The sequence below is a fragment of the Gymnogyps californianus genome, chromosome 7 (assembly GCF_018139145.2).
Source record: "Gymnogyps californianus isolate 813 chromosome 7, ASM1813914v2, whole genome shotgun sequence".
Taxonomy (NCBI): Eukaryota; Metazoa; Chordata; class Aves; order Accipitriformes; family Cathartidae; genus Gymnogyps; species Gymnogyps californianus.
The window spans coordinates 21,866,761-21,894,364 of NC_059477.1; the positions used below are offsets into that span (position 1 = coordinate 21,866,761).

Below are 27,604 nucleotides of genomic sequence, written 5' to 3' on the forward strand. Positions count from 1 at the left end.
CAACTGAAGCCAGAGGACAAGATGATAGAATATTTAATCCTTCCCCAAAAAAACCCTAATCCTATCCTTATCGCAAAGGGAAAAAGGAAAAAAGAAAAGAAAGCAGCCAGAAAGAAAGAAAGAAGAACTATTTACAAGTTAAAAGGAAGAAAGGTCTAGATTACATATTCATTTATAAATAACCTTTAAATTTTGTGGAGTTGTTCACCCACTGTTGCAAGATTACCAGAGTAACAATGACAGAGAAAAACATATAAACACAAGTTAGAGAGAGATACAAAAGTCGTACAGAGAAGTCCTAATTATTCAGCCTTAATATTGTGTTCTGAAGCTGTTCTATAAATACAAAACAATGAAAACAAAAAGCAAAACATCAAATCTCTTAAACTTTATAAAACAGAGAAGTAAGACCTGTACAATTGTTACATATCATAATTATCCCCTAAACCCAAGAGAATTTTCAAGGCCATAGACTCTAAAACTGTAATGTGGCCCTTAAAATAGGACTTGATTTTTAAGTAATAAGTAAATAGGACTCTAATTGCATTTTTTGGTTGGATACTGTTTAGTAACACACGCTCATGCAAACACACATACAAAACTTTACACCTTAAAACTGGCAATTTTTACAGCCAAATTTTCTTCATCATTCTTCTTGCACAGACTCGATCACTGACACTAACAGCTACATTAATCATTCTTAATTTTACTTCCCAAAAGCAGCTGCCCTCATCATGCAATCTACTAAAACAGCTCTTGACCTATTTGTTCTCACCATCTTCCCTGATGCTTGCTGCTGTAACAGCTCACCTGGGACAACATACTCTGGTTTTCTGCAATATCTAATCACCAAACTTTACAGTTTTTACAAGACTAATACAGAGTGGTATGCTTAATCACAAGAGAGACACCTCATTATCTCACACATAAGAAAAACAAGAACAGGTCATATTTTAGATTAATTCTGCTGGACCTGACACGAATGACATTTAAAAAACAAAAGCAGTTTCAATACTGTGCAAGCAAGACTAACAAAACAGTATTCAAGTTCCAGATAGGGTATGGATTTTTAAAACCATTCTTTCCTCACTCCATAAGACAATGAAGAAGTTGAAGGTACATTTTAAGTGAAACTTTAAAAACAGGATTACCTCTTGGAAAAAGAAATGAGTATGGAAAGATAATAAAACCTATTATAGAACATGTATCTAAAGAACCACAATTTTTTATCTCTAAATACACCAGTATGGAAGGGGCAATGAAGGAAATTCATATAATCATATCATAGTTTAGTTAAAACAAACCCTGCTATATACGGAAAAGTAATTCCGCTCCCATTAGTCGTATTTAGCCTGATGTCCAATACTAAACATAATAATACTAAGTGGAAGCACTCCACAGGTCTGTTCTAGGAGAACCCCATTACCTTACAGTAAAAATGAGTCTATTTTAATGCAAGATTAAATATGGCTAGTTTGCTACATAACAATTTTACAAAATAAGTACCAATACAGAATATAAACAGCATGTGAATGTTTTAACAATGAATAGATGACAGTTATGTCTCCATGCTGTTTAAAGCAACAGCACATTCATATACATAGCACCTTTCACCTGAAAGCTTTAAAGGCCTTCGTCAATTTTTCTGAAGTGCAAGACAGATATTAAAACACCAACATGACTGATTTAGATCTAAATAAGAAAATTTACCATTCTACCCAAAAATGTGGAACAAAGCAAGTACATTGTGTTTAAATCCTGTCCCTACCCCTTCATCAGAAATATGCACTAGAATCCTTAAAAGTAATGCAACTGCTAAAGGAAGACGCACTACTTCCATGTACAGCACACTCAAACAAAATTACACAACAGTTTAAGAAAGGAACAGAAAAATATTACAGTAAACAAACAAAATGCAATGTATTGTAAGTAGAAACAAAAAAAAAATCAAGAAATGTTATAATTTTTTTTTGGGTTTTTTTAAAGATCATCAACACGATTTTCAATTATAGGAAATACTCTACCAATTTCAGATTAAGCCCTTGTGTGCAACCACATGAAAATAGCCAAATCACATCACAGGGAAAAAAGTTTCCTCTCTTAAATATATACACAGTTCTGAAGACAAGGATTTAAAACAAAGTTTTCCTTACTGGGCTATTTTACTCTTTATATAGACAAGTAATGCACAAGTTTACCAGTGGATTTGCTGCTACCAAAAAGTGTTTTCATAAACATTATAGATGTTGTAAACTAACACGGATTTTTAAAAGCAATAGTTGATGTAATCTTACTTAAAGCTTCTCATTAAGAAGACAATTTCCATACTTCTCAAGTGTGAGAAGGATCATCAACTTTCTGTAAGTTTAGTTTGTTCCAGTAATCTGTTTTGATGAACAGACAACATTGGTTCATTTTCCAAGACATACAGAGTTAATGGCAAAACAGTAAAAGTGCTGGAAAAATAGGTAAGTATGATACATGAATTTAAACAGGACTTAAGTTTCTCTTGTTGAAGTAACAATCCAGCATAAGACAATTCTCCAGTGGAGATACATTCTCCATTTCCAATTCTGTAATTCTCAAAAAAAAAAAAAAATTCTCCAATGATTACAGTATTCTCCATGCATTTCAAGACTTGAGGAATATGTATTAAAAATCCTGACTGATATTTTCACTGGCTGTCAGCAAAAGGTATGCTTTCTTTTAAAGTCAGGTCCTAAGTATGTCAGAGCCCTTCTTTATGCAAGACAAGGTTGAAGGGACGGTGTGGTAAGTGTAAGAAAAAAATTAAATAATGTATTATAAAAACCACTTAGTGTCAGCTACCACCAGCCTCAGCTTGGTGGAATTTTTTCTTTCTTGTTTTCTTAAAAAAAACCCTAAACAAACACAAACAACTTTGAGGTACTTCCTCCCTTGGTGTCAACTGATATAGTTCATAGTACCATAGTACTACTAGTAAAGCCATGTGAAAACAGGGGTACACTCATTATGTATAAAGTCATTATAAATTTTTTCACTTTAAATATCTCAAAAGCTTTTCAATTTTAAGCTGAAATCTCCGCCCTAAGCTGCTGCTCATGGTCTTCCAAATAACATGCCTGTGAAGTAGGTAATGCATCCAGTAAGTTGCTAAAATTCAGAGAGAAAGTGTCCATCTTACTAGGTGAGCATACAATTAAAAATATATCGTAATCCAAGTAGAAATTATCTGTAGAGCCTTGATTTTATTAAATGCTTCAAATTTGCAAACAGTGATCTAGCGATGTTCTTTTAACACATGCATTTTTCAGGTACTTTGCTCTGCTGGGAAAGGGAGGTAATGATGGTGGGGGGAGAAAATGTGCAGTAGGGTTTAAAACTACTTTTCACATATCACAACACATGAATGAAATCAATTGAACTACATTTCCTGGCAGTAACAGAAGGCTCTTATCCTAGAGAGGATGTGGACAGCATTGCACGTGACGGGATTTCTTTGGCGGCTCATCACCTCAAATGATGAGGAAAGCATTGCCTACAAATCATGTATCAAAAGGCAGAGGTCGGCCCAAGCTTTCTGACATTTTTACTACTGAATCTGCTGCTACTGCTGCATGAGCTTGATTTAAACAAGCATTATTAGTAGTAGTATTCTGCAGGCTTTCAAATTTTTCCTGAGAAAAGAAAACGTCCATTCCTAACAGTTTATATTCCAGTAAAAGATTAAAAGATTTTATGTTAAGAAAAAAAGCACTTCTGTCAACCAGAAGTGATTTGCCAAATATTAAATGTTTCAGAACAATGAAGATTTGAGAGTTTCTACCAAAGAAAATTTGCAAAACTCTCCTGTCAGAGAAAGAACTAGGGAAATTAAAGACATGGGACATGGTAGCTGCAGATTTCTGAGACCTAGTCATGAGCTACAGTAGCACTCAGAGAAACAAATTTCTTTACTATTACTAGCAACAGCCAGGGTGAAACAAAGCTTTCCTGCTTTACCCTTAAAATATTTCTAGTTTTACTCATAAAAATGGGAAATTATTAAAAAATATTACATGGATACTATGACAATTGATTTCTAAATAGATTATACTCACAACACATGAACAGCTCTAATGAACAGTGTGTGCAAATGAGATTTCACGTTTCCCAAATCACAACAAAAAACAAAGACTCGTTATGGCAGAAAAAAGGTTCTTAAAAGAAAAAAGTTGACATAATCTAGAAAGTGTCAGAAAGAACTAGACATCTTTATTCAGTATTCTAATAATTTATATTGCACTTCATAACATAAAACTTACTTAAACATGATCTTTTCCCAGCTGTGCTTGCACCTCCTGAACATAAATTGCCTCCTCGATGGACCAGCTCAAGTTCCAAGTTTGTTCTGTGAGAAAAACATAACAGTGTTGAAAGGAACAACATTATTCAAGCTTCTACGGACATGAAAGAGTCACCACAAACTCCCAGCATACACTAAATAAAAGAATGCTGTGAACTAATGTTTAGTGTGAGATACTGCCAAAATATGACTCAGAATAAAACAAACTTTATCAAGATATTGCTATATGTGATTTTAAGTGGTTTGATTCCCAAGTACTATGTTAAGAGAGCTGCTACAGTTGTGATTGAAGAATAAAAAAATGTAAATTCTGAGGCTTTTTTCTGTATGCACACACAACTCCTTGATAATAAGGGAATTTATGTGCAAATCTGAAGAGACAATATACAGATTGGCTAAATTTCAATGAATCAGATACATCTCAAAAGTGTTCTCTTTATTGGCAGGGCTTTTGTTTTGCTTTAAACAAACAGACAGTACAATGGATATGCCATCAAGTAACTAAGTATGAAAACAGTCTATATTATAATGGAAGCACTGACCTTTATAGATAAGTTAGTTAATAAAAGCCTTGGAGGTTAATTCTGAATGAAACACTGGTATTCACTGCAGCTCATTAGTATGAAACAGGAGTTGTGTCACCAAATCTCTGCATGTCACATTGATGCTTGCTTTCTTAGTATTACTGTAATCTGATACTTAGGCATCAATTGTTCAGGCCAAATTCGATAGCTTTGTTTAATTTTGGAATTGGATGTTTCAGTACTGCATTATCTTTTACCCACAAGACTTGGAGCAAACAATTTACGTTATGTTCTCTGAGAGCTTGTTTTAATAAGTCAACATGCATTTCTTTAATTAAAATACAGGAATATAATTCTATTATTCTGAAATGTTATTTTGCTAATTTAATCTAAACTGCAAAGCTCAGTCTAAACATATTCTGTCCTTTAACTAAAAATCAAACAATTTTAGGTTCAATATAATGCGACTGAATACATATTAAAATCTATTCTAGAATTTTAGGCACATAATATATCTAAGCTAAGAACACACACCCACACACGCATATATTTAAGAAGAAACTACAGGATGACTATTTAATTCAAAACAAATTATTTTTTAAGATCTTCAGCTCCATCAGCTTGAAAGAATAATACATTTTTGATATGCAGTATTTGTTAAGATACTTTCATATGTTTTTAAAATAGTAACATTTCAGAATATTACTATCCCTAAGTTTGCAGCTTATGCCACCCATTTCTGAAGGAATGCTTTAATCCTCTCTGCTCAGAAAAGGCAATTTAACATTGATAATGTGCCTGCTCAGAGCTCCATCTGGTTGCTGCTGATAAGGGCATCTGTGTGACAGGGGAATTTTCCACTCTTCAGGCGATTTGCAGTGCTCACTGAACTTCTAGAAATCTACCAGCAAGGAAGCAGGGACAGGGATTTCATATTAGTGGACAAAATAGCAACTGTAGAGCAGCATGTGCTAGTTCATCATGGGAATATAAAGGAAACTAGTATGTTTTATTTCTACAAACCTTCTGATAACTAATTTGTAGAACAAAATTAATGGCAGCCTTCCATTAAACCCAAGATAATTAAGATTTAAATCAAAACCACTACCTGAATGTCTAAGAACAACTTTCTAGATCTAGAATTTTAAATTTCCCATTCACCAAGAAGTATGTACAATTTTACAAAACAAACCTCAGGCACAATTCTGAAAAAACTCTTCTTGATACGTATGAGGTGTTATATAGTACTTCTTGCTATAAGGAATGTAAGGAGAGAGATTTCTGGAAACATATACTCCGTCACACATATACCAACTCTCACCTCCCACACTTCTTCATTGCCCCCAGCTCCTCAAAGACAGCAGCTTATAGTTCAGCTTTTTTGGAAATGTAAATATTAGCCTTTTGCTCTAAGACATCTCTTTCAAAACAAACTTTGGCATAAAAGTGCGCAGTAGAGAAAGCACCTTCTGTGAAACTGAACACTTCTCCTTTATAAAATGTTCTACATCAGGTACAGCCCTAAATCATTTTTGAAAGAGACTAGTGTATCTCCTCCCTAATTCAAGCTCCTTTCTGCCTTGAGGATCTGAGTACCATCTGCCCTCTACTGAAGAGAAGAGAGCTCTCAGTGCCTATTCTCCTCATCAGTGAAGAAAAACTTGGGGCATCTGACAGAAGAGTGGAACACAGAGAGGTTTCTGAAAGCATCCTTTGCTATCTCAGCCCCCTCAACATGAAGGAAAGAGAAGGAGAAAGAAAATCTATATGAGTGACTGTTTCCTCGATCTAGAAATCTTTGCGTCATTCATTGGAGCAACAAATTTTGTAGAACACTGGCTTTATCTTCCTCACTCACAGAAAAAAAACTAAGATGGATTTTGCTCAGCTGTACAGACTCCTGATTAAGAAACAGCCCTACTTCATCCCTTCTTGTGGGCTTTCATTAAAGGAACATATCGGGGGGTGGGGGGTGGGGGTGGGGAGGGTGACTGCATATTTCTCAGAATTTGTATCAGGACAGCGTAGGGGGAAGTAAAAATGCAATGCCCTTTCCAGAAAGGGCACATATTTGGATGGACCTCCTCTTCCTCTTGGGACAGAAGAATCAAGTTAAGCACTACCATTTTTTCTACTTCACTTCACAAAGACAACATATATGTGAAAAAAACCAGATACTGAGACACAGACCGGAAGGAAAGAACACAAAGTTCTTATGTTAGTCCATACATAGCCGACAGCAAAAACAAAAGCCTTGTTTACACAGCCAACAAAAGCACAAGACCTATTGCTATGCAATACAGAAACAGTCCTCCAAGATACTGTCACAAAAGACAGTCATCAATGCTATGAATGTGGAGCTATTAAAATTAAAGCTAGGCACACATGATTTGTGAACGACACACTATACTAATCTCATAAATGTCAGCAAAGGCAAGGAGGGATGCATACGAAAAGGGCATAAATTTAATAAGGTAAGACTGTAGGGAAAGGGGGAGGTAGCCAAGGAGCTGCTCTTCCAGCTGTGCATGCAAATCAGGATGCCAAGACCCCGAGTGCCTCTTTTGCTAGGAAAACAGACAGGGGCTAGCTCTCCCACTAGGTGGTAGAGAATTTGCTTGTAATTTCTTTTCTCCGCTACCAGCGACATCTGTCTGGGTAAGCAAAAGTGAAGTAAGAAAAGTAAGTTCCCGTTTTCCTGAAGCAGAAAGGATAAGCTCTGGCAAGTGGCTACATCTTGTTTAACCAGTAAGTATTCCCATTCCAGCATGCAGAAATCCACTTCAAAGCTGGCCTCTGGCTGTAAATTAGCATCTTTTAAGAAGACTGCAGATGACGTAATTTCCTGATTGAAAATGGAACATGACTTAAGAAGATTAAGAGTGCTTAATTCACTTGCAAATATATGGAGTCAATAAAAATATCATTGCATTCAAATGGTTATTTAAACGTGGGCTACTTATCATCTTGACCACTTTATCTGTATGTTAGATTAAACAGCAGAAAGAAATGAGTAACAGCTGTAGATGGTCTGACCAAAAACAATGAAATGTTTCAGAATACATGAAACCAGAAATGCTCAAAGGTAACTGGTTGGTAAGGAACACAAGGATATCATTACCTCAAAAAGAACTGGATGGAAATAAGGAAGGAACAGGCTGAATGACAGGAATAACTTCCAGAAAGCAAGTTACTTCAGTCTGTAATTTAAATTGTGGATAGTCCATTGTTTGGATACTTAAAATTAAACAAAATATACTAAAATCATACAAAGAAAATTCTTTCAGTCTGGGAGATGACCAGCTCACTTACATATTTATTTCCATAAATACAAACTGTAAGGTTATATTAAAATATCTTTTTAAAAGTTTAATTTTTTTTAACCTGTAGTTCTTATGCAATTATCAAGTAGTAGAAGCCTGTAAATCTGGATTGCTGAACTGAAAGGCAAAAGAAAATAACCATTTTGTAGCTGATCTGCCAGGCACCCTCACAAATGATCTTATGAGTTATGGTAACAATACGGAAGGCTGGATCCAACACCTGAAATCCTTCAGCCATAGATAAATGGAAAATTGCTGACACCAGTCTAACCCAACAAGAGATGTCACGAGTACAGGTGGCATATCCTAATCTTAGTGGTCAACCATGATTTCTCTCTCCAGCAGTGCAAGCAGCAATGAAATGCTGTTCTGGCTTGAGGTATTTTTAACTCTTGGAATGCAAATAAAAATCTTGGGCTTAAAGTGTTAATATAAAAATAATAAAATATAGATATAGTTAAAATATGTTTAGCTAGCATTTTTAAAATTGTATAACATTACACCCAGAAATAATTATAACACCATTTTTGTACCTTAAATGGCATGTCAAGTTACAATTACAAGTAATCACACTTTTATATGGGAAACATTAGTTGAGTCCTTTGTATTTTTGGAAGGATATTAAATTGTATTAACCAAACACATTATTGCTAAAAATCTCAACATTATTTATCCTTGTTTAGCATATACCACTTAAAGTAATACACAATAATCTTTTAACTTGCTATGTATAAAATTTAATTGCTCTTCTTGATCAAGGCACAGTTAAGATACTCTTAAAGAATACAGATAATATTTCTTTTAATAGAATTATACAATAATCTAGGTTGGAAGAGACTTCTGGAGATCAGACGGTCCAACCTTCTGTCAAAAGCTGAACCTTAGATCTGATTATCCAGAGTCCTGCCGAGCCAAGTCCCAAATATTTCCACTGTTTATATACTAAAGACACTCAGCAAACGGAGTTTATGAAACTGTGGTAGAAAATGCTACTGGATGTTATCACTTTTATGCTTGCACTTTCTCTGCAGGCAGCACCTTCCCTGCAGGCCTCAGTAAGTCAGAGTTTAGAAAATTATTTGCTTAATGAGTATTTCAACTTCTTCTTACAGGAAAACCCTGCATTACAGTAAACCTGAACAGATGAATCATTCAGAGCATCTTAACATTAATGGTATAGATGGAAGGAGGGACTGTTTGATTTTCTTGGAGGCGTTGTCTGTGACACTGACAGCTATAAAACTGGAATCAAACATCACCGAGAAAATGCTGGTAGCTTTGACACTTTTTTAGAAGTCTTATTCACATGCAGAGAGATTCCTGGTTGCTGAGGTAGAAAAGGCTCCTTCTGTGATCCCCATTTAAGTAAATAAAACTAATGTTTTAAGAGATTTTAAGAGATTAAAAACACCCTGTGATTTAAAAACCAGCAATATGTCAGTGATACAGAAATAATCTCATTCTGCTAAATAGTAGTAGAGAAGATTTGACGGTTTGGGAAAGCAAGATAGAAAAAGAAATTCAACAAAAAATTTTGATATATGGAAAGCAAAACCTTGAATAAAGAAGAAAACTAAATAAGCAGAAGATAAAATGTTCTCCAGGTTTTGTGCCACTGCTGCATATACTAAAAATGAACTGAAAGGCACATCTTTCCATCTTGCATATGCCTGCATATGAAAATCAGAAAATGTAACCTCGATGTACTAAGTACTCAAAAAGTACTTTTTGGAGAGGATGGAATTTTTTTTTTTTTTTTTTTTTTTAAAGAAGAAAACTATCTGGTAATACCATCAGTGAGACACACAAAAGAAAAAATATAAAAAGAAAAAAAAACCATACCCACCTGGCTACTGAATACATAAACAGAAAATCATTGTCAGGTGATCCAGGACTCTTACTGTAATCTGTGTATTTCTTCTGTGTGGTACTTTTTATATCTTTCATTACAGATTCCATTTCTTTACTGAGATTGGTTTCAGACTATGAACAAAGACACAAAAGAAGATTAGTTAATTTTACCTGCAGAAATGCAAGAGCTGATCACAAAGCATAGCGCTTTCATATTAAAAAACCACATTTGCAGGTTATGAAAAAATATGCATTAAAAGCCAATATTTTGTCTCACAGAAGTGTTATAATATTCTGAAAGTTATTTTGATTTGTTCTGAATATGAAAACATCACTGTTTTGTCCATCTCCTACGTTCAAGAATCTCACTGCTTACATTATTTTAAAGCATATTTGCATTGCATAAGTACACGAAAATAACACAAAGTATCTCCATCAAGACTGGAAGGCTAGCAAAATTTAATAAAATTAATTCTATCATTCAGGAAGACCTCATGAAGCTTTGTAATACATGAGGATCTGCAAACTGCTCTTTCTGTTAAACAAATAATCCATACCTTAAAATGTTCTTAATAGACATTCTTTAAATAGCTTCCAGTTACAAGGACATTGGTGTTTTCACATTGTAAAGAAATGATAAATGAATTTTATATTACATGACTCAATTCTATGTAAATTACTATGGAGAGAAGTGAAAATGTACTCCATAAAAAATTATATTAATCACATTTTGTCATAGCTTTTTAATTTTTTATTTTTAGTAGGTAATGCAATAAGGGCTGTAAATATTTTAAATTTCTTGATATAAAAAAAATAGTATGCTATCTTCTATATGAGAAGAAAAGGAAGTTTCCCAGGTTGTCGAGTTTCTAAGAGGTCACAAATGCAACATCATGTAAAAACTGAAAGGTAGAGGCAAATTAACAAGGATCTTTCTGCCTTACACTGATGCTTACTGGGAAAGTTCCCAGCTGTTCTTGAAGATCTTCCACCTCTTGTACAAGATCTTGCATACACTTGTTACTATGACTTTGCCAAAGGCTTCTTTCCACGTTGTTTCCAGGATAACAAGGAAGAACACTGTTAGCAAACTGCCTACACAGGGGACAGGTAAATTCTCCTTTGTCCACTGAAAAACCCTGGAGGACCTGGTCATTCTAAAAGAAAGTAAAGAAGATGTAGCTGAAATCTGCAAAAGATTATAATTTTTAGTTTGATATTTCAAGCGTATAGCTAAAGAACTAAGTCTAAAACCAAAAACTGTAAAGAAAGAATAATTGGAATAGTTCCTCATTTTAGTGCAAAAGGTCTTTACTAGAGACTATCTTACAATCCTCCAACTCAACTAATTTTCCTAATTTTTAAGTACTCTTCATTGTCAACAATATCCCCATAATAAACTAGAAATACTTCAATAGGCTATTTTGAACATTTCACATGTGTTGTCTCTTTCTAGCAATTCCCAATAAAGTCTGAGACTCCCTTGATAACATCTTTAAATTTATCGAAAGGCAATTTTATTATCAGTCGTGAGAAATATTTGAAGATATTTCTCAGAAGAAGTACAGGCTGAAAAATCTAATCAAGTAGCCATTGGAGGGAAGCATGACAAAAACCCTGATTATTTCTTATCAGGAAGGATCAAAAACATGGACACAGAAGTATGTGTTCGGGAAGTGGGGACATCTCCCAAGTGCTCCTGTTACTGGCAAGCAACCTTGCTTCAGCTTCATGAATTGCCTCAAGGGTTTCCCACTCCTGAGAGAAGAGAACTGGTAAGTTAATAGTGACTATAATTTAAACTTCAAGCAATCAGCCCAGAATGCTGAGGCATTTTGGTGAGCCTACTTTTACATACCTTTCTGGATGTTGATCTCTGATTGTATTGTGTAAAAATGAATGTTTTATCCAGATGAACACAAGCCTATATAAATTATTTCAGTACTAAGAATGCTAGGAATAGTCAAAATTATTATGCACTCATCTAGGTAGTAGTAATACATGTTAGGATCAAAAGTTCACTTAAATAATCTAGAAATCTTCAGGAATACGACGAGATGGAATTAACAGTTTATTTTGAGTTTAAGTGAGAATCCACCAGAAAAGGGACTTCAGTGTCTATATGATGCAAAAGATTACTTTTCCAAAATTATGTAAAATTAGATTCTACCATGAAAGCCCAGATTTTACTTAATTATCTTGATGACACAATTACCCCTGAAAGCATCTTTACAGTTATATGGAAAAGAACAATTCATCATGGGATCCAATAAAGGTGGCACAGCTTCCAATTTCTCTAGAGGTAAATTTCACAGTATGACCAATGCTGATTCTAAAAATACAAGGCATTGCTCTTAGTTTTCCTCAAAACAGAAACCAATCAACAAAACTTAAGAAAAAATAAAACTAAAGAAATATCACATAAAGTAATCTTGAATAAAAAGGCAGTTTCAAATGCAACAAGAAGTCATCATTTAGTCTTTATTTTATTACACTAAATAATACAGAAGGAAATGACTGGTTAAAATCTGATGACTTCTACCACTGCTGAGCTTGTGATAACATTCTACGGTGCCATTCAGAAGATCTGCAATTGGGCTGCAAAAGGTTGAGGGGGGTGAAGGAGGCCAGCAACATCAATGGAACATTACCCTGTTTAGTGAGACCATGTGAAAATAAGGATGTATTTTCTAGCCAACAATTTCTGAGGCTTGACTAACAAACTATATTTTAAAACCATATATAGCAGTAATTTCCCAACAGTATTTTCCAAGGAGAAAAAAGAAATAAAATGCATAATTCGCAAGAGTTAAACTATTTTAACTCATTTCTCTAAACTGCATGTATATACATAACATATACCATACATAACTGGAGATAAAAATCTAACTTTTTGTAACTGAATTTTCATCTTAGGAATTAACCAAAAGCACAAGTTTATATTTGTAAAATTCCCCTCTCATTTTTTCTTCAGTTTCTCTGTAATTTCTAACACACTTTAAACATCACAATAGGAATCTATGAAACAGAAATGAAAAGTGTAAGAAATGCTTTACCTGAATATGCACACCAGAAAAAAAAAAACCCAACCCAAAACCCAGTGATTTAATTTTTTAAGAACAGGATTAATTTAGGCAAGTATTTTTTCTGATATATCAGAATAACTGAAAACAAAGTACTTTTGTTAATAATGTCAAGATGTAATAAGAGATTTAGTATCTACAGTTCTTGAAACATAGTAAAAACATCTTGTCCGTTCATGTAAACCCAATCTTTCTTTCTCTGAATTGAACAGCATAAATCCAACTGACTTCATTAAGAATAGCTCAGATCCAAATAAAAAAGATGATCTTTAGGTTTACTTACCCGTAAGGATTCCATGTAAGATTTGTGACAATCTATGTGCAAAGTGTGACCACAAGTTTGTACATAAACACCTCCTTCCCAGCCTATTGACACTGCCTGCAGACAGGAACTCTAAGACAAAGCAAAAACAGTAAGAAAAAAGAACAACTATATATAAAGGTATAAAGGTATTTACCACAACTTATCTTAAGATTTAAAAAATATATAGATTTTTATTTGCATGCTATCTAATTAAAAGACATGCTGTGGAAATAAAGAAATAATTTATTTTATAAAGTATTTGCTTATGTTAACTTACATGGCTGCCATTATGCTATTCTTTCCAACAGAGCACCAAACACTTCAGTTAAAATTCTGCATTTCTTGTCACTTAAGATAATGACATCTTTAAAGAACCTCTTGTATTACAGCATGAAGGCGGCTCTAACTCTACCATCTGTTCCAACAGTACAAGTTATCCCATGTCCAGTGGCAATATACTGCTCCAATACATTTCATTCAGTTTTGTATGTAACCAAAATAACAAGATCACAGTTATATAATTAAACCCCAATCTGTTATAAAATTCACTGTAAACACTTAGGATTTTTAATGTGTTGTTGAACAATATTGTATATAACACATCATAAAGGGAAAAGAGAACAAATACTTGTTTAGTGAATTGAGTTTTATACTAGGATTGTTTTGAAAACACTGGCCTTATTCAAAGACTGCATTTATAGCCCACATACCAAAAATAGAGTTACCTCACTGGTAGTTCTCAGAAAATAATGAATTGAAAAAACAGTCACCACTGGCAAACTTATGATAAGGAATTCTAGAAAATTCTCTCGCAGAATACCTAGCTACAGTCAGTCTAATTATTAAATCTCCATTCCTCAAAAAAGTAATTTCATACATAGATTGAAATGTACTTTCCGGTTATACATTTAAAGAACAGAAAAAGATTTATGGCTACCAGAACTGGAAAACAATTTTTAGTGTAGACTCACCCTAAAATGGTCTTAATGTACGATGCAAAACCAGGGTACTGTGAATAACCAACTCTGATAGTTGCATTTTCTAAGGATGTCCTAGCATCTCATTTTTTTTTTCCTGCATATGAGCAGGAAATCAAAACAAAATTACAAATTCTAGCTACAAGACATGCTCCTATTTACCTTGCCGCAACCTGACATTCATAATGTGCTATGACCCTCTCAGGCCATAGAAGAAGAAAAACTTTTTCTCCTGCTGGTTCCTGCATAATTTAGCAGACTGCACTAATAGTAAGGCACGGTCATATGATATACCTGGATAAGCCCCACAAGACAAATGTTTCATTCAGGAAAAGCATTATTTATTGCATGTATTTAACCAGGCTACTTAGTAGCATTTGCATAAGAAAAAAACCCAACCCCAAAGTCTTTGCAGAAAGGCTTTACTCTATTATTCTTGAGTTCAGAAATAAAGGAGAATCGAAAGCAAGCCATAGGCTTGGGATGGAGCACACCTATAACAAGTTACTGGTTGCAGAGTACTATGCGATTCTGAAAATAGTCCGATCAATCTAGTATATGACGTTTTATCTCCTAATCCTTAGTCATACCTCTCATATTAAAAATAATCACTTTGAATAATTTTTCCTTTAATGGGCAAGAACTCTACTCCCTGACTGACAGCAAGCATCAAATTTCAGCTAAGAAAGCACAAAAGGAATCTCTATGGAGAGAATTGGCCTGTTTTGCCCAATCTGTATATAGCATGTAGCTTTTGAATTTTTTTTTTCTTCTAGTAGAATACGCTAGATCATGTTTCATAACTTAAAATTTTCACATCTGAGTGAAATTATTCTCTTGCCTCCTGAAATCTGTTGTTAGAGGAAGGACACTTACTGCGAAGGACACAGTTGATAAACAGAAGGACTTCTTATTGCTTAGCTCAGCTGAACAAGACACTCAAGACACTAACAGATGTTTCCATTGTTATGCCAAAAGAAATTTAAGGATTAGTTCTTTCATGCAGAGGCATTTTTTAGTACAGTAGTGACCTGGAAACTTGAAAGCAAAAATAGCTAATTCAACTAATGTTTGAATCAGGACTGGAATTTTTGAAAGCACGATGCATTTGCTCATTGCATTACAGTATATTTTAGACTGATCTGTTGGTAGTGTTACTGCACTCACACACTTCAGTGAGATCAAGTTTTTGAGTAACGTTTTGCTTGGAACTCCCTCCATTTGTAGAATGCGAACATGTAAAAATAAAGATACAGTATTGCTTCAATGTTTTTAATTGCTTCAGTAGGAAAAAATTTTCATTAAATATTTGAAACAATAAACAAACATCATCAATGTCAAAAGAAGAAAAGCTTGTCCACAGATTCTTTCTGAACTAAAATATCTTTTGTTCAGAAATAATTTCCTCCTTACATCTTTAAAAGTTTTACTTTCTAGCAAGGAAATGTATAATATTTGCCTCAGGAGAAGGTGCTTGTCTGAAAACATTGTCCAATTTTTAAAACTATAGCAAAACAATTAAGAAATTTACTCTAAATTAATCTACTCTACATAAGCAAGCTTGGTTGCAGTTGGCAAATTTCAATTATCTGTGGATAACAGATTATGAGAAAGCTAGCAATTGTGTCAGAGTAAAAATTGCCAGTTTTTCCTCTTTAAAGGTTCTAAAGGCTGATTATTTAGTTAGATCTGCCTAAGAGCTGGTACGTCACCTGGGACTAGTCTATAGGAGCTAATTTAGGGTCATAGGTTACACATTCTTCTTCTCCAGAATGATTTCTTAGAACAGTTGTCTATTATCCTACATGGCTGTTTTATACACAAGCAAGGAAAGTCACAGGTAGCACTTCCACAAAGGTCTACAACTGAACAAGTCCTGTTAAGCAACAAGAATTGGCTCTCAAAATTAAATATGAAAAGCTGTAATGTGGCCTTGTGAAGCAATGCAAAATTCTGCTTGGAACAGCTAACAGAACTGCAAAACAGAAAATAACATACCAATTAATGTAAATTTGAACTTCAATACTGTTGTGCAGAGTTGAGGATTCAGCAGAAGAGGGTGAAGTCTTCTGCTGGTCCCTCCTTCCCATCCACTCATCCTCCCCTTCTCTGTAGTGGCTCAGAAAACTGTTACAGGTTAAAACAACTCTTCCCACTTACTCTGTGATGCCAAAAATACTTTTAACTGATTAAGAGTAATTCCTTGATCAGGTTTTCTGAATGGCCACAAGAAAACTGGTGTTTTGAAAGTAATGCCTAAGACAGCAAAACCACATCTCGATTGTGTGGTCACACTGAATTGTGAAATAGCTTCTTCTAGAGAACATATGCATGGATATTTAACGCCTATATAGCCTGTAGATATACTAGATGCCTATGCCAAAAATATAACTAGGGAAAAGCCAGACACTATTTAAAAATAAGGACCCTATCAAATGTAAACACTTCATAACTACTGCAACATGACAAAGTATTCATTAAATGTAGAAATGAAACTAGGACTCTTAAGTTGTAATTTCATTTACCTTTTTACACAAATTTTTCATAAGTGGTAGTATTGTTCATATGAAATACTTACATCTTTAAAGTATCGCTGTAAAGTTGTAAGCCTCACATCATGCAGTGCTGCACAGGTATCCCAAGGGTATATTTGCTCCTCTTCAGTAGTTGGTAGTTTCTTTGGCTCTGTGCTATTGCGGCATTGTCCCAACACTGCATGAAGAACAGAAGCAAAAAATAATGCAATGGATAACAATATGCTAAACAAATAAGAAAACAATCAGGAAATACTGGCTTGTAACTACAGTGTGCTTTGTTGATGTTAAATAGCAAAAAAATTATTAAAGAAACTAAATACTGAAAGCTGTGCTTTTGCACTTGTACATGAAGTATATATACATACACAAACACACATACATACAGACAGATACACTGATGGCTATTTTATTTTCTTTTTCTTCCAATACCTATTTTCCTGCAGATCTATTATATACTGCTGAGTCTGCAAAAGCTGACAGGAACTAGGAGGTAATGAAACTGTTCGCTCTTTTCCCAAACATTCAAAAATTTTCTCAGTACCCTTAGACGTACACATGTGCCTCATGGAGGACCATCCACAAAAAAAGGGAAGACACTGTCTTTCCAGGCTCCATAAGACACAACAGTATTTATGCACACATATCAAAAGCCGCAGAAACACTGCTTGTCCAACAAGTCACACATTCATACCTGAGGATGCTTGTAATAGTACAACTAGCCCTGTAGGTCTGTCTTCAGTAGAAGGACCACTTTGTCCACAAATAACACAATCATATATTGCCTCAGAAACATGCTGTTCCGATGTAGCTACCTCCATGGCAATATCAGCATCTGGTGATTCTAAAAAAGGATAAGAAAACTGATATTAAACAGAGGGAAAGAAATCCAATTGCGTCTGCACTGAGGTAGTGATGAAAAAACTCCAAAATAATCTCTCTAGTTTATCTACAACTAAAACATTGACCATTACTTGAAACTTACCTTGCTGTTTCAAACAGAAAGACATCTACACAATGAAGTACAAGTTTTCCCATATTTAAAATTATTCCCAGTAGAATTAAATGTTTTGTGTTAAACATCAAGTTCTGTATTAAACTTGATCTCTTTAAAACTTCTATAAAACAGAGATCTAACTTCTATTTCATTAGATACTGTATTGAAAACTCTGAACACAGAGAGAGATGAAGGGCAATGAATATGAATCTCTACTAAAACCAGATTTGCTCATAACTGACTCTAACAACAATTAGAAGGAAAAAGTTAATCTGGAGACCTTAGAAATAATTTAAAGATGCTTAGACAAGACGAATGAAACATGTAACTAAAAATGAAAGGTTTTTTAAAATATGAAACGTGGACAATCTTTAAAAATTTGGGGTGCATTAAGAAAGTAATCTGCTGCTATGCAGCAGATGTTTAGTTTAACATTACTGTATACAAGACATATCACAGACCTGGTTTTCTAATGGTCCACATTATTATACCCTAGGCGCACAGACAGAAATGTTCAAGGCTAAGGACCAGCTTCAAAGTATTGAAGCAATCGCACTTGATGCAGCTTTGTTCACAACAGTTGGTGGTTTCGGGGCAGGGGGCTAACCAAAATAGAAGCAATTTTTTGTTATGTTACAATCAAAGGTAAGACTTTCTTTATTGGCTTGAAAGAAAAGCACCTTAGGACTCCATGATCCTCTCCTGACTGCTCAGGAACACATACAGTCAGCCTCTTGACGTAGAATATGAGTGCTTTGTTTCTTTCCTAGAGATAATTTTTCCAAAGGAAAACACTTCCTCCCTATCTTCAACCATGCCTTTTATCTCCTTGATTAAGTAGGCCAAGGTGCTGGACAGAGAACCCAAAAACCCTGAGTGCAGCAACAGTCCTTATGCTGACCTGCTTTTAGGAGAGCTGCTCTCTTAAGTCCACTACAAGTTCAGCACAGGAGGCCTGCTGCTATAAGGAGAGGCATGTTGAATGCCAGGCAGCATCTTTCTTTGCCATGAAAAGCTCCATGCAATGCTCTCACTCACAGGGCAGAATCAAAATTACCCTGTTTTGGTAACTATTGATTTCCCAGCCAGTTATTGAGGGTCATATGAAAATGAACTCCAATCTTCATTGACATGCAGTTGTTAATATTGTACACACATCTATCACCATCTAGTGGCCGTCAGATGTACAATGAAAGAAAAAGCAGAATGCATCACCTGCAAATGTTTTTTATTTTTTAAGTTCAAACATCCAGAAAATCTAGGAGCAACTGTAGCACAAAGGGAGGAAGTAAACACTAAAGCTATTTTTTATATTTAACATCACCTCATAGTTGTGTAATTCACTCACACATACCTGTGTATCAGAAGCACGACACAAGAATGACTAGAGTTGAGCCTTCTTATTTTTTTCTAAAATATTGTCAATACAACATAAAATATGCGTCCACTCAATATTTTTAAGAAGTGTAGTAAGAGAATATAGTGTGCCAATCTGATTTTGAACAACTCAATGGAAGTCCTCAAAACCAGTCAACATTTAATTTACAAAATACCATTCATTCATCATAAATTGCTTATTTTAAACCTTAAGGAAAAAAATACAGATCTTAGTATTTAAAAGGTGTTTCAAACCAGTTCAGTATATGCAATTTATACTTCTATTGCCTATGTGCAACAGGTACATAGAAATCAGGCTAATTTTAGAACTCAATGATCAAATGCATGTTTCCTTCACGACTACTTAGATCTAATGCTAGGCTACTTTGGCAAACAGTAAAATTTCAAGGGAACTAAACTTCTAGCATCAAGGAAGACTTCCTAATAAAATAATTTCCTCCAGAGCTAGTGAAAGAAAACAAAGTCAACTTACAAAAAACCATGGGTAAGAGAAATTGGCAAGAATTTAAAACCTCAAATAATTAAGCAGACCAAAAAAACCCAACCAAACAAAACCCCCCAATTCTTTTTTAATAGACTATGCTAAACCTTGATTTCTGGCTTAAACTAGTTGCTAGCTTCTTTGGAAGATAAGACTTGGGGTACGGTTTGTTTGAGAGGGTACATTTTGGCAGTGTAATGCCTGGGGTGAAAATACATCAGTGGCAGCCTGGGAAAAAAGCAAACAAGCTATGCATATAGTAATGATCTCAATCTTGTCTTTCTTGCCTTCCTGAGTTTTGCCTCTGTGGAGCTCCTGTGGAAGCCACAGACCCTGCCTCACTAGCTACATGATCCACCTACACTATCAAGGACCAGGACAAGCACGTTTCAACTCAAAATACTGTTGAAAATGAGACAGATTCTTTCCTGCAAACCTTGTTCTAAAATATTTCATTAATGCATTGATACTTGTGAATATAAAGTAATTGGCATGTCTCCATTCTACTTCACTTTCAGTTATGTATTTCCTACTTCACATGGGGAAAAATAAAACTAAACTGCATTTTACTGCAATAGGACTCATATGGAAAGTTAAAATGCCCAGAAACTTCTAGCTCCACAGCTTCTTTTTTTTTTTTTCTTTTTTCTCCATTTCATATTAAAAAAAGTACAGAATTGCTTTGTGTTTTCCACAACAACTTGTGAAGTACTTATTTAAAATGACTGGAGTTGTAATGCTATTTTATTCATTTGATTTAGAAAATACAGGTTCTTAATTTTTAAAGCACGAGCTAACATTTCCTAGCTCCCAGAATGCAATTCTAAAAAGACAGCTTAATAAAAATTATTATTTTATTAAATATCCTTTTATATTGATGAAAAGTCTTTACAGTCAAATGTTGATTGTAATATAACACACAATTCCTTCTATTCTGGCTAAAAACCCTACCCAAATCACCACCAAAAACTGTCATGTGAACAAAGCTACATCAGTTGCAACTAAAAGGTGAAGAATAATCTAAATTTCCTTATTTTGCTTCCACTGGTGCACAAGCCCCCAACATTTTTTGCTGACAGTTGGAAGGTATTTCCATGAAAATAGCCCTTGTGTATTACGTCCCAGAACACCGTTGCCTTATTTAGTGCCAAAGGAATCCTTTGCCAGCCATTTGCTAAGATACTGATCTTGAGGCATATTACTCCTCCACCTTTCAAACAGGTTTTGTAGGAGCCTGCAGTTTTGTTTTGCATGAAAACCACTGGAATCCAAAACAAGACATCTCATCACTCCACTGGTGATTCAAAAAGTAGGTAGCAGCAACAGGAGAGCAAGGAAGACCAAGGTGGCTTTAGTTGCTAGGCTGAAGCATGGCTTTACTAGCCAGGCAGCAGTCATACAAGACAGCAAGTGTATTTTACGTCAAGCATTCTTTGGAATACAACCAAAGATGCTTACAGCTTAGAACTCTGACTCTCCAAAGATTTCACCTAATTGATTTCACAGAGACTTGTCCTGATGATGTCAACGTGTGTGAAGAAGCAGCAAATGAGAAATAGAAGATACGACACGTGGTATGGGTATCAATTCACCAAGTTTCTCTCATGAGGTTTGTCTAATGTTGTAACACACCCCACCCCCTTACAGTGGGTTCTGGGACTTTTCTTTGTCCTTGTGAATTCTTTCAGAAATTTGAATAAATATGAACCTCATTAAAAACAAAGATAAAAACACTGAAGGAGGATGAAAACATTTAAACTGTGACAGAAATCCAGGGTAGTGCCAAACACTATCATTCCCATGGGTTTTTAAAAAATTATTTAGCTCTTTGTTTGGTTTTATACCAATAGGAGTAAGAGACCCAAAGTTACAAAATCCGAGCATATCCTACTTCCTAGCAAATACTGATCAGTCTGCTAACATCTAGCACATTGTTTTATTGCAGAATGCATTGCTGCCTGAATTTTAGTTCATTTGTACTCTCCAGAGTTAAAGATTCACTCCCCTTCTTTCCCCTACCCAGCAAAACCCCAGAACCGAAAGTGCTCTGTAAACACAGTAAATATAGTTTACAATCTCTGTTGACTGTAGTCAACATTTTTCCTGCTATAAACATTGTGTGTCAAAGTGGCCCCTTGGCATCAAAGCAACCATTAGCATGCTAATATTCTTTGCCCTGACCCAGCATATATATTCTCAAGAGATCAGTACCTAATTTATTTTTCTATTTGGGTTCAGAAGATTGAGCGTTAGGAAATGTATGTCACCTTGCATTAAAACTCTGCACTTCTTTTTAACTCTAGCTAAGGAACATTTGCTTGAAGGACAAAATGATGTCCTGCCAAGACTCACATCATCGGAAAGAAACACAAAGATCATACTGCATACTTATCATGAGGCATTTAAAAAAAAAAAAAAAAAAAAAAAAATCCTCACACTGGGCACTTTAGAGACAGCAAAACTACTGATGGAATGTGAGATATCTTAGTATTTGTAATTCACAAATTAACCAGTTTACAAATTTGATTAAGTAGTTCAGTGGCTTGCCTGGAATGGATCATAATATTTCATGTTTATAAAACTTAGATAGACAGATCATTACCAATTATCACTGTAATTTGTTAAAGGCTACTATTAACCTGGAGCAGAGGGACTTATTTTTGTTCTTATCAAGTCCCACCTGAAAGGCAGTGAAGTTTCAAAAATCTCTTGCATGGAGTTCCGCATCACAACAGGTGAACCATAGCCTCACACTGAGATAAGTGCTCTCAAAACAAAGATTTAGAAGTCGCTATTACTAGGAGAATAGAAGGCCTATGGAGTTGACACTGTATGTGACTACATGACAACACATTTTTGACTCGCTAGACATTCTCCTCAGATATTTCAAATGCTCTATCTGCTGCTCTTCGAACGATGTTTCTTGGTTTATTTTTCTGCTTTTTACATTTGTCCTGCAGTCAAACAGCTAAAGACAGCACAGTGGATTCTGTTCCATCCTAGTTCATTAACATAACTGTTTCTAAATTTCACTTAATTACTTCCAGGCAACCTTGAATGGCAATGCAATTCTGCAGATGTCACAGAATATAAATAGAAAGTAACAGGGGGCACAAATAGAAAAGGCTAAATAATCGGAATTTTTTCTACCGTGATTATAAGCAAGAAAATGCCAACCTTTATTTTCAGAATCTCAGATGAATTTGTGAATTCCAGTTCAAATAAATAATTTTTGCTGGTAAAATGAGACACGTTTAATACTGAAAAATGAACATGTAATTGGGTAACTTCCTTTTAAGCCACGTTTCATTGCAGCATCCCAACAATCAAACAACAGGAATGCCTCAGGGGATTAACAGTGGCTCTGTGCACTTTAATAAACACTTTGGAAACTATTAAGTTTATGGGGTTTTAACAAAATAATTTTTAAGCTTTGGCTATTCTCCATTATACCTATCGTCTACTAGACACATTTATTTTCAGAGTATTTTCAGCCTCTTACACTGTCAAGAGAAAGCTAGTATGAAATTTTTGAAGTGCTATACCCAAAAACAATTACACCAGTTCTCACGTTTTACCACTGAATCACATCCACATTTCATAGACAGAAAAGTTTTAAAAGTTGTTGATGATGATGATAATAATAATTTGCCCAAATGCCACCAACTGAATCAGTGACAAAGCCAGGGAGTTGAGGCCTCACCAACCCTGCATTGACAGTGTTATTACTGTTACAATAAACAATCAAAATTAAGAAATAAACCTACTGCTGAATTTCAACCTATAACAAAAGTAACAGGTAACAGAGTTTGAATGTGTGAGAAGGGAACGCATTTTAACTGACTGATTTTAGTATGAAAGGATTTTTTTGTTTTCAAACGTACTATGTCAGCACAGCTATGATACAATTCAGGGTAAGACTATCAAATACTTATATTAGTTTAAAATTGAATCACTCCAGAAAGCCTAGTTTCAGAATTCTTACCATGTCTTGTGTTTTAAAATAAGAGTAACAATAGTTTCTGCAACTTTTTCAATAATTTGCTGTAACATATAGAGACTGCATTCACAGCTGAACAAATTACTTCAGTTAAAAAAAAAATTACAGCAAAATGAAGAAAATATTCCTGGCAAACAATTAATCTAGGTTTTTAAATAAATCCTACACACTACAATGGAATATGTACTTCCTTTCTGTGAGCTACTTTAACGCCAGTCAGAACATAAAAGCTAGGCAATACTGGGCTATAGTACAAATTCAGTGAATTTTGATCACAAACTCAGAAAACAGTATGGCAACCTAGAAGACACTGCAAAAAGTTAGTGAAAAAGCAAAGCAATTATTCAGCTAACACAATGCCTGGAATTCTATTAAATTGTTGCCAAGAAATGTCTTCATGCAAAACAACTTTATGAAAATGTAGTCCATTAAGGTGATTCTATCTACTGCTGTGCATGACCTGGTATAATTGACAATAAACACTACTTTTTACGTTGAGATATCTGAAGTTATTTTGCTTAAATACTAAGAAAGAAACAATTTAAGTGTTGCATGCACAAGAACTTTTTAATGCACAATCATAAGCACAAAGGCCCAGGTCTGCCTGTTACATAACTTAAGGGTTCTTTTTAATATTTGACATATGTAATTAAGTAAAAGCTAAGTGTTCCCAGTCCTCCACACAAATAAATGCTGTGTAATTTATTGATTTAACTAGTATGCTTCATCCACAAATCAAAGCAGTTACCTTAAACATAACTTATAAAACTCAAGCATGGGAGTACTTATGCATACATATGTATATATGCAAATACAGCTATGACAGGTAAATATATACAGATACATGTGATTTCATATATAAAAACATCAACTGTAAAGTTGCAATATCAAGAATTCAAAATATAGGTGACTGCAGAATGAAAGTTTCCCAGTCACTTTCAATTAGCCACAACTGTAAGACTTAATTTTTAATAAGCAGAACTGCATGTTTCTTCTTCCCTTCTTCCTTACTTCAACAATTAAAAAGAAATAGCTACCCATTTAATAAGCATGACTTAAACTCATCTTTATCTGCGAACTTTGTGTTGTATTGCACACCCTCCAAACATAACACCATATATATAGTAATTAATTTGCCGAAGAAACGTCAATGATTGCTGTATCTGAGACCTTCATAAGTATGAAGGAATAAATCTTCTCAGCAACCTATGAACTGAAGGGAATTTAACAATTTCAAAAAACAGACTTTTTCAGCAAAAACAGTTGTCAAAATATTTCTAACCAGTGCTTAAACTCAAATCAAAACCACATAGCAAATGATATTTGATTGAAGGAGGGGGAAAAAAAAAAAAAAAGAAAAAGCAGGAATCTTTTTTTCTGTCTTTCAAAAGTGCTAATTTTCAATGAAGTAATCCAGATGATGAAAATATTTTCCGTTCCTCAGTTAAACACAAGCAAACTAATCAAGATTATGCGCTTCTTTCTACGCAGCAGAACCTGAAAGAACTTATCCTCAAGAAAAACAAGAGCTGATTCTGCTCTAAAGCCTGTACTTGAAATAGAACACAATGTTACCACTTACAGCAACTGAGGCGAGCTAAAAATTATGCTTTCCTTAATTCTATACATAAATTTAAAATGCAAAACTTTTACCTTATTAAAATTTGAGGCTCTATGAAGAAATAATCTTAAAATTTATTATTACAGATTAAAGAAAATGAAATCTTTAAAAGACTAACTTTGGGACATTTTATATTAAAAGGTAAATACTTTAAAACACATCACACATATTTAATCATTTCATCCACAGTGTATTAAGAAAAAATAGGAATAAAATTATGTCCTACAGATAATGTGTTCTCTTTTAAATATTTTCAAGATCATTTAATCTATTCTTTAGCAAGTATGTATTCAGTATTACCTGTCCCAGAAAACACAACTTTAAGCCTCTTAAGAAGTATTTAGTGAACGAGTGGATACAGTGGCGGAATCAGAGGGGAGGGTTTTTTGTTTGGGGTTTGGGTTGGCTTTTTTTAACTGTCTCAGTAAAAACCTTAGTAATAACATGGAAATTAAAAAAAAAAAAAAAAAAAAAGAAAAAAGCAAGCAGCCAACCACACAAAAACTTACCAACATCCATGGCAGTTTCCATGAAGCTTTTTTGCCTTGAGGCAAATTCAGCCAACAATTTCTGTTGCCTTTCTCTGGCCTTCTGTCGTCTGAGTGAAAGAAGGGGGGGGGGGGGAAGAGTATATATAATGGAGGAAAAAAATTAGTTTATAGTGTCAGGCTGATTACAGTTGCCACCGTTAACAGTATCATGCAAAATTCAAGTTTTCTCTCTAAATAAAGGATTAATTTTCAAGCCTAAAAAAGGAATCTCTTGCTTTAAAAGTACAGTTTTTTAAGAAATGAGTTATTTTCTTTTCACTCTGAAGGGCATAAAATCCTGTCCTAAAAAACCCTTCAGAAAACCAAAGGATCCTTTAAAAGATGAGGACATGGCATCATAAGAAAAAGAACCCAAGACCTTACTCTTGAAAGGTATTTTTCTGTTACATAGGGAAGAATAACAGAGTGGAACATCAACTGTTGTACAAAAACAAGTACTCTTGTTAGCAACCAACATTTACAAGATAATAACAACAACAACAGCCTACCTCACTCACTTTTGCCAAGGGAAACAATTATGAATAATTTATTTTCCAGCTAAGGCTCCTCATACTGGTTCCTCCTCCTCCACCTCCACCCTAGATACTGGTCACCAACAGCTTTTATAGCTGGACTTAAAGATTGCTTCCAGATTGAAGGCCCTTATCTCCCTGGAGCCAAGCTGACTTCACTAACTTTGTCCTCATCGTTTAACACAGCTCTGGATTTACAAATGGAAGACATTAGAGGCTCATTCTTGTCTATCCTTCTGTTTAAACTGTATTAGTGATCTGTACAAGGCTATATAACCAGCTATTCTATAACTCCCTATACATACATACTGCAGCAGGTAGACAAATATTGATGGATGTAAAAAGATAAATAAAATAGACATTGATCATCTTCTTCCTGAGGTACCAAGAAAGGATCTTTACTTTGACAAGAGTTTACAAATAGAGGAAATAGGAGAGTTCAAGTGGGAAAACCAAACAAAACTCACACCACAGCTGCTCACCACATGGCACATGCAAAGACCTACATGCCCCGTGGATGAGGGCTTTACGCAGCACCTGCCCAGTGCAGCTAGGGAAGCTCTATCAGAGCTACAAACTCTGTGCATCAGCATTTACAATGAATTTTTTTCCCCCGCTCAGAGATGATTCAGATAACTAACAAGGGATTTAAAAACATCACTTGGCATCTGATATGCTGATGGGTTGCTCTTCAGTCTCTAGCACTGTCGGATTATCGCTGTCCTGGCACAGGAACAGGCATGCACAGGCCCAAAGCAGCTAGTATACTGGAACCTGTTATCCCGAGGTAGCCTGTTTGTAAGTCAAAGCTTCTAACTTGTTTTCTTAAAAGCACCTTAAAAATCCAAATATCTCTGCCCATTTATCTGTCACACTGTACAGCCACCATTTCTCAAAATAACTTCTATTTACAACAATCCTAAGATTCATTACTCTGAGGATCATACCAGGGCATTCATTAAACCTGTTTTTATTTATTTCTCCCTGGGAATTTCTCAATATATGCCTTGACTAAAAGCAGAGTGACTGTAAATAGAGGCCTTTAATAAGAAGACATAAACAAACTCTGACAGATTCAGTACAGCTCAGTAATTTTCCGTGATGGCCCATGGGAGTATGAC

General features: G+C 34.8%; 1 protein-coding gene across 1 annotated transcript in view; it reads right to left on the reverse strand.

Annotated features, from left to right (window-relative positions):
* UBR3 (ubiquitin protein ligase E3 component n-recognin 3) overlaps positions 1-27,604 on the reverse strand; it is a 119,258-nt gene that overhangs the window by 32,650 nt on the left and 59,004 nt on the right. Inside the window, 7 exon segments of the mRNA XM_050899578.1 lie at positions 4,287-4,372; positions 10,021-10,157; positions 10,970-11,182; positions 13,392-13,502; positions 16,968-17,101; positions 17,618-17,767; positions 25,930-26,018. Of these exon segments, the coding sequence (XP_050755535.1) occupies positions 4,287-4,372; positions 10,021-10,157; positions 10,970-11,182; positions 13,392-13,502; positions 16,968-17,101; positions 17,618-17,767; positions 25,930-26,018 (920 nt within the window).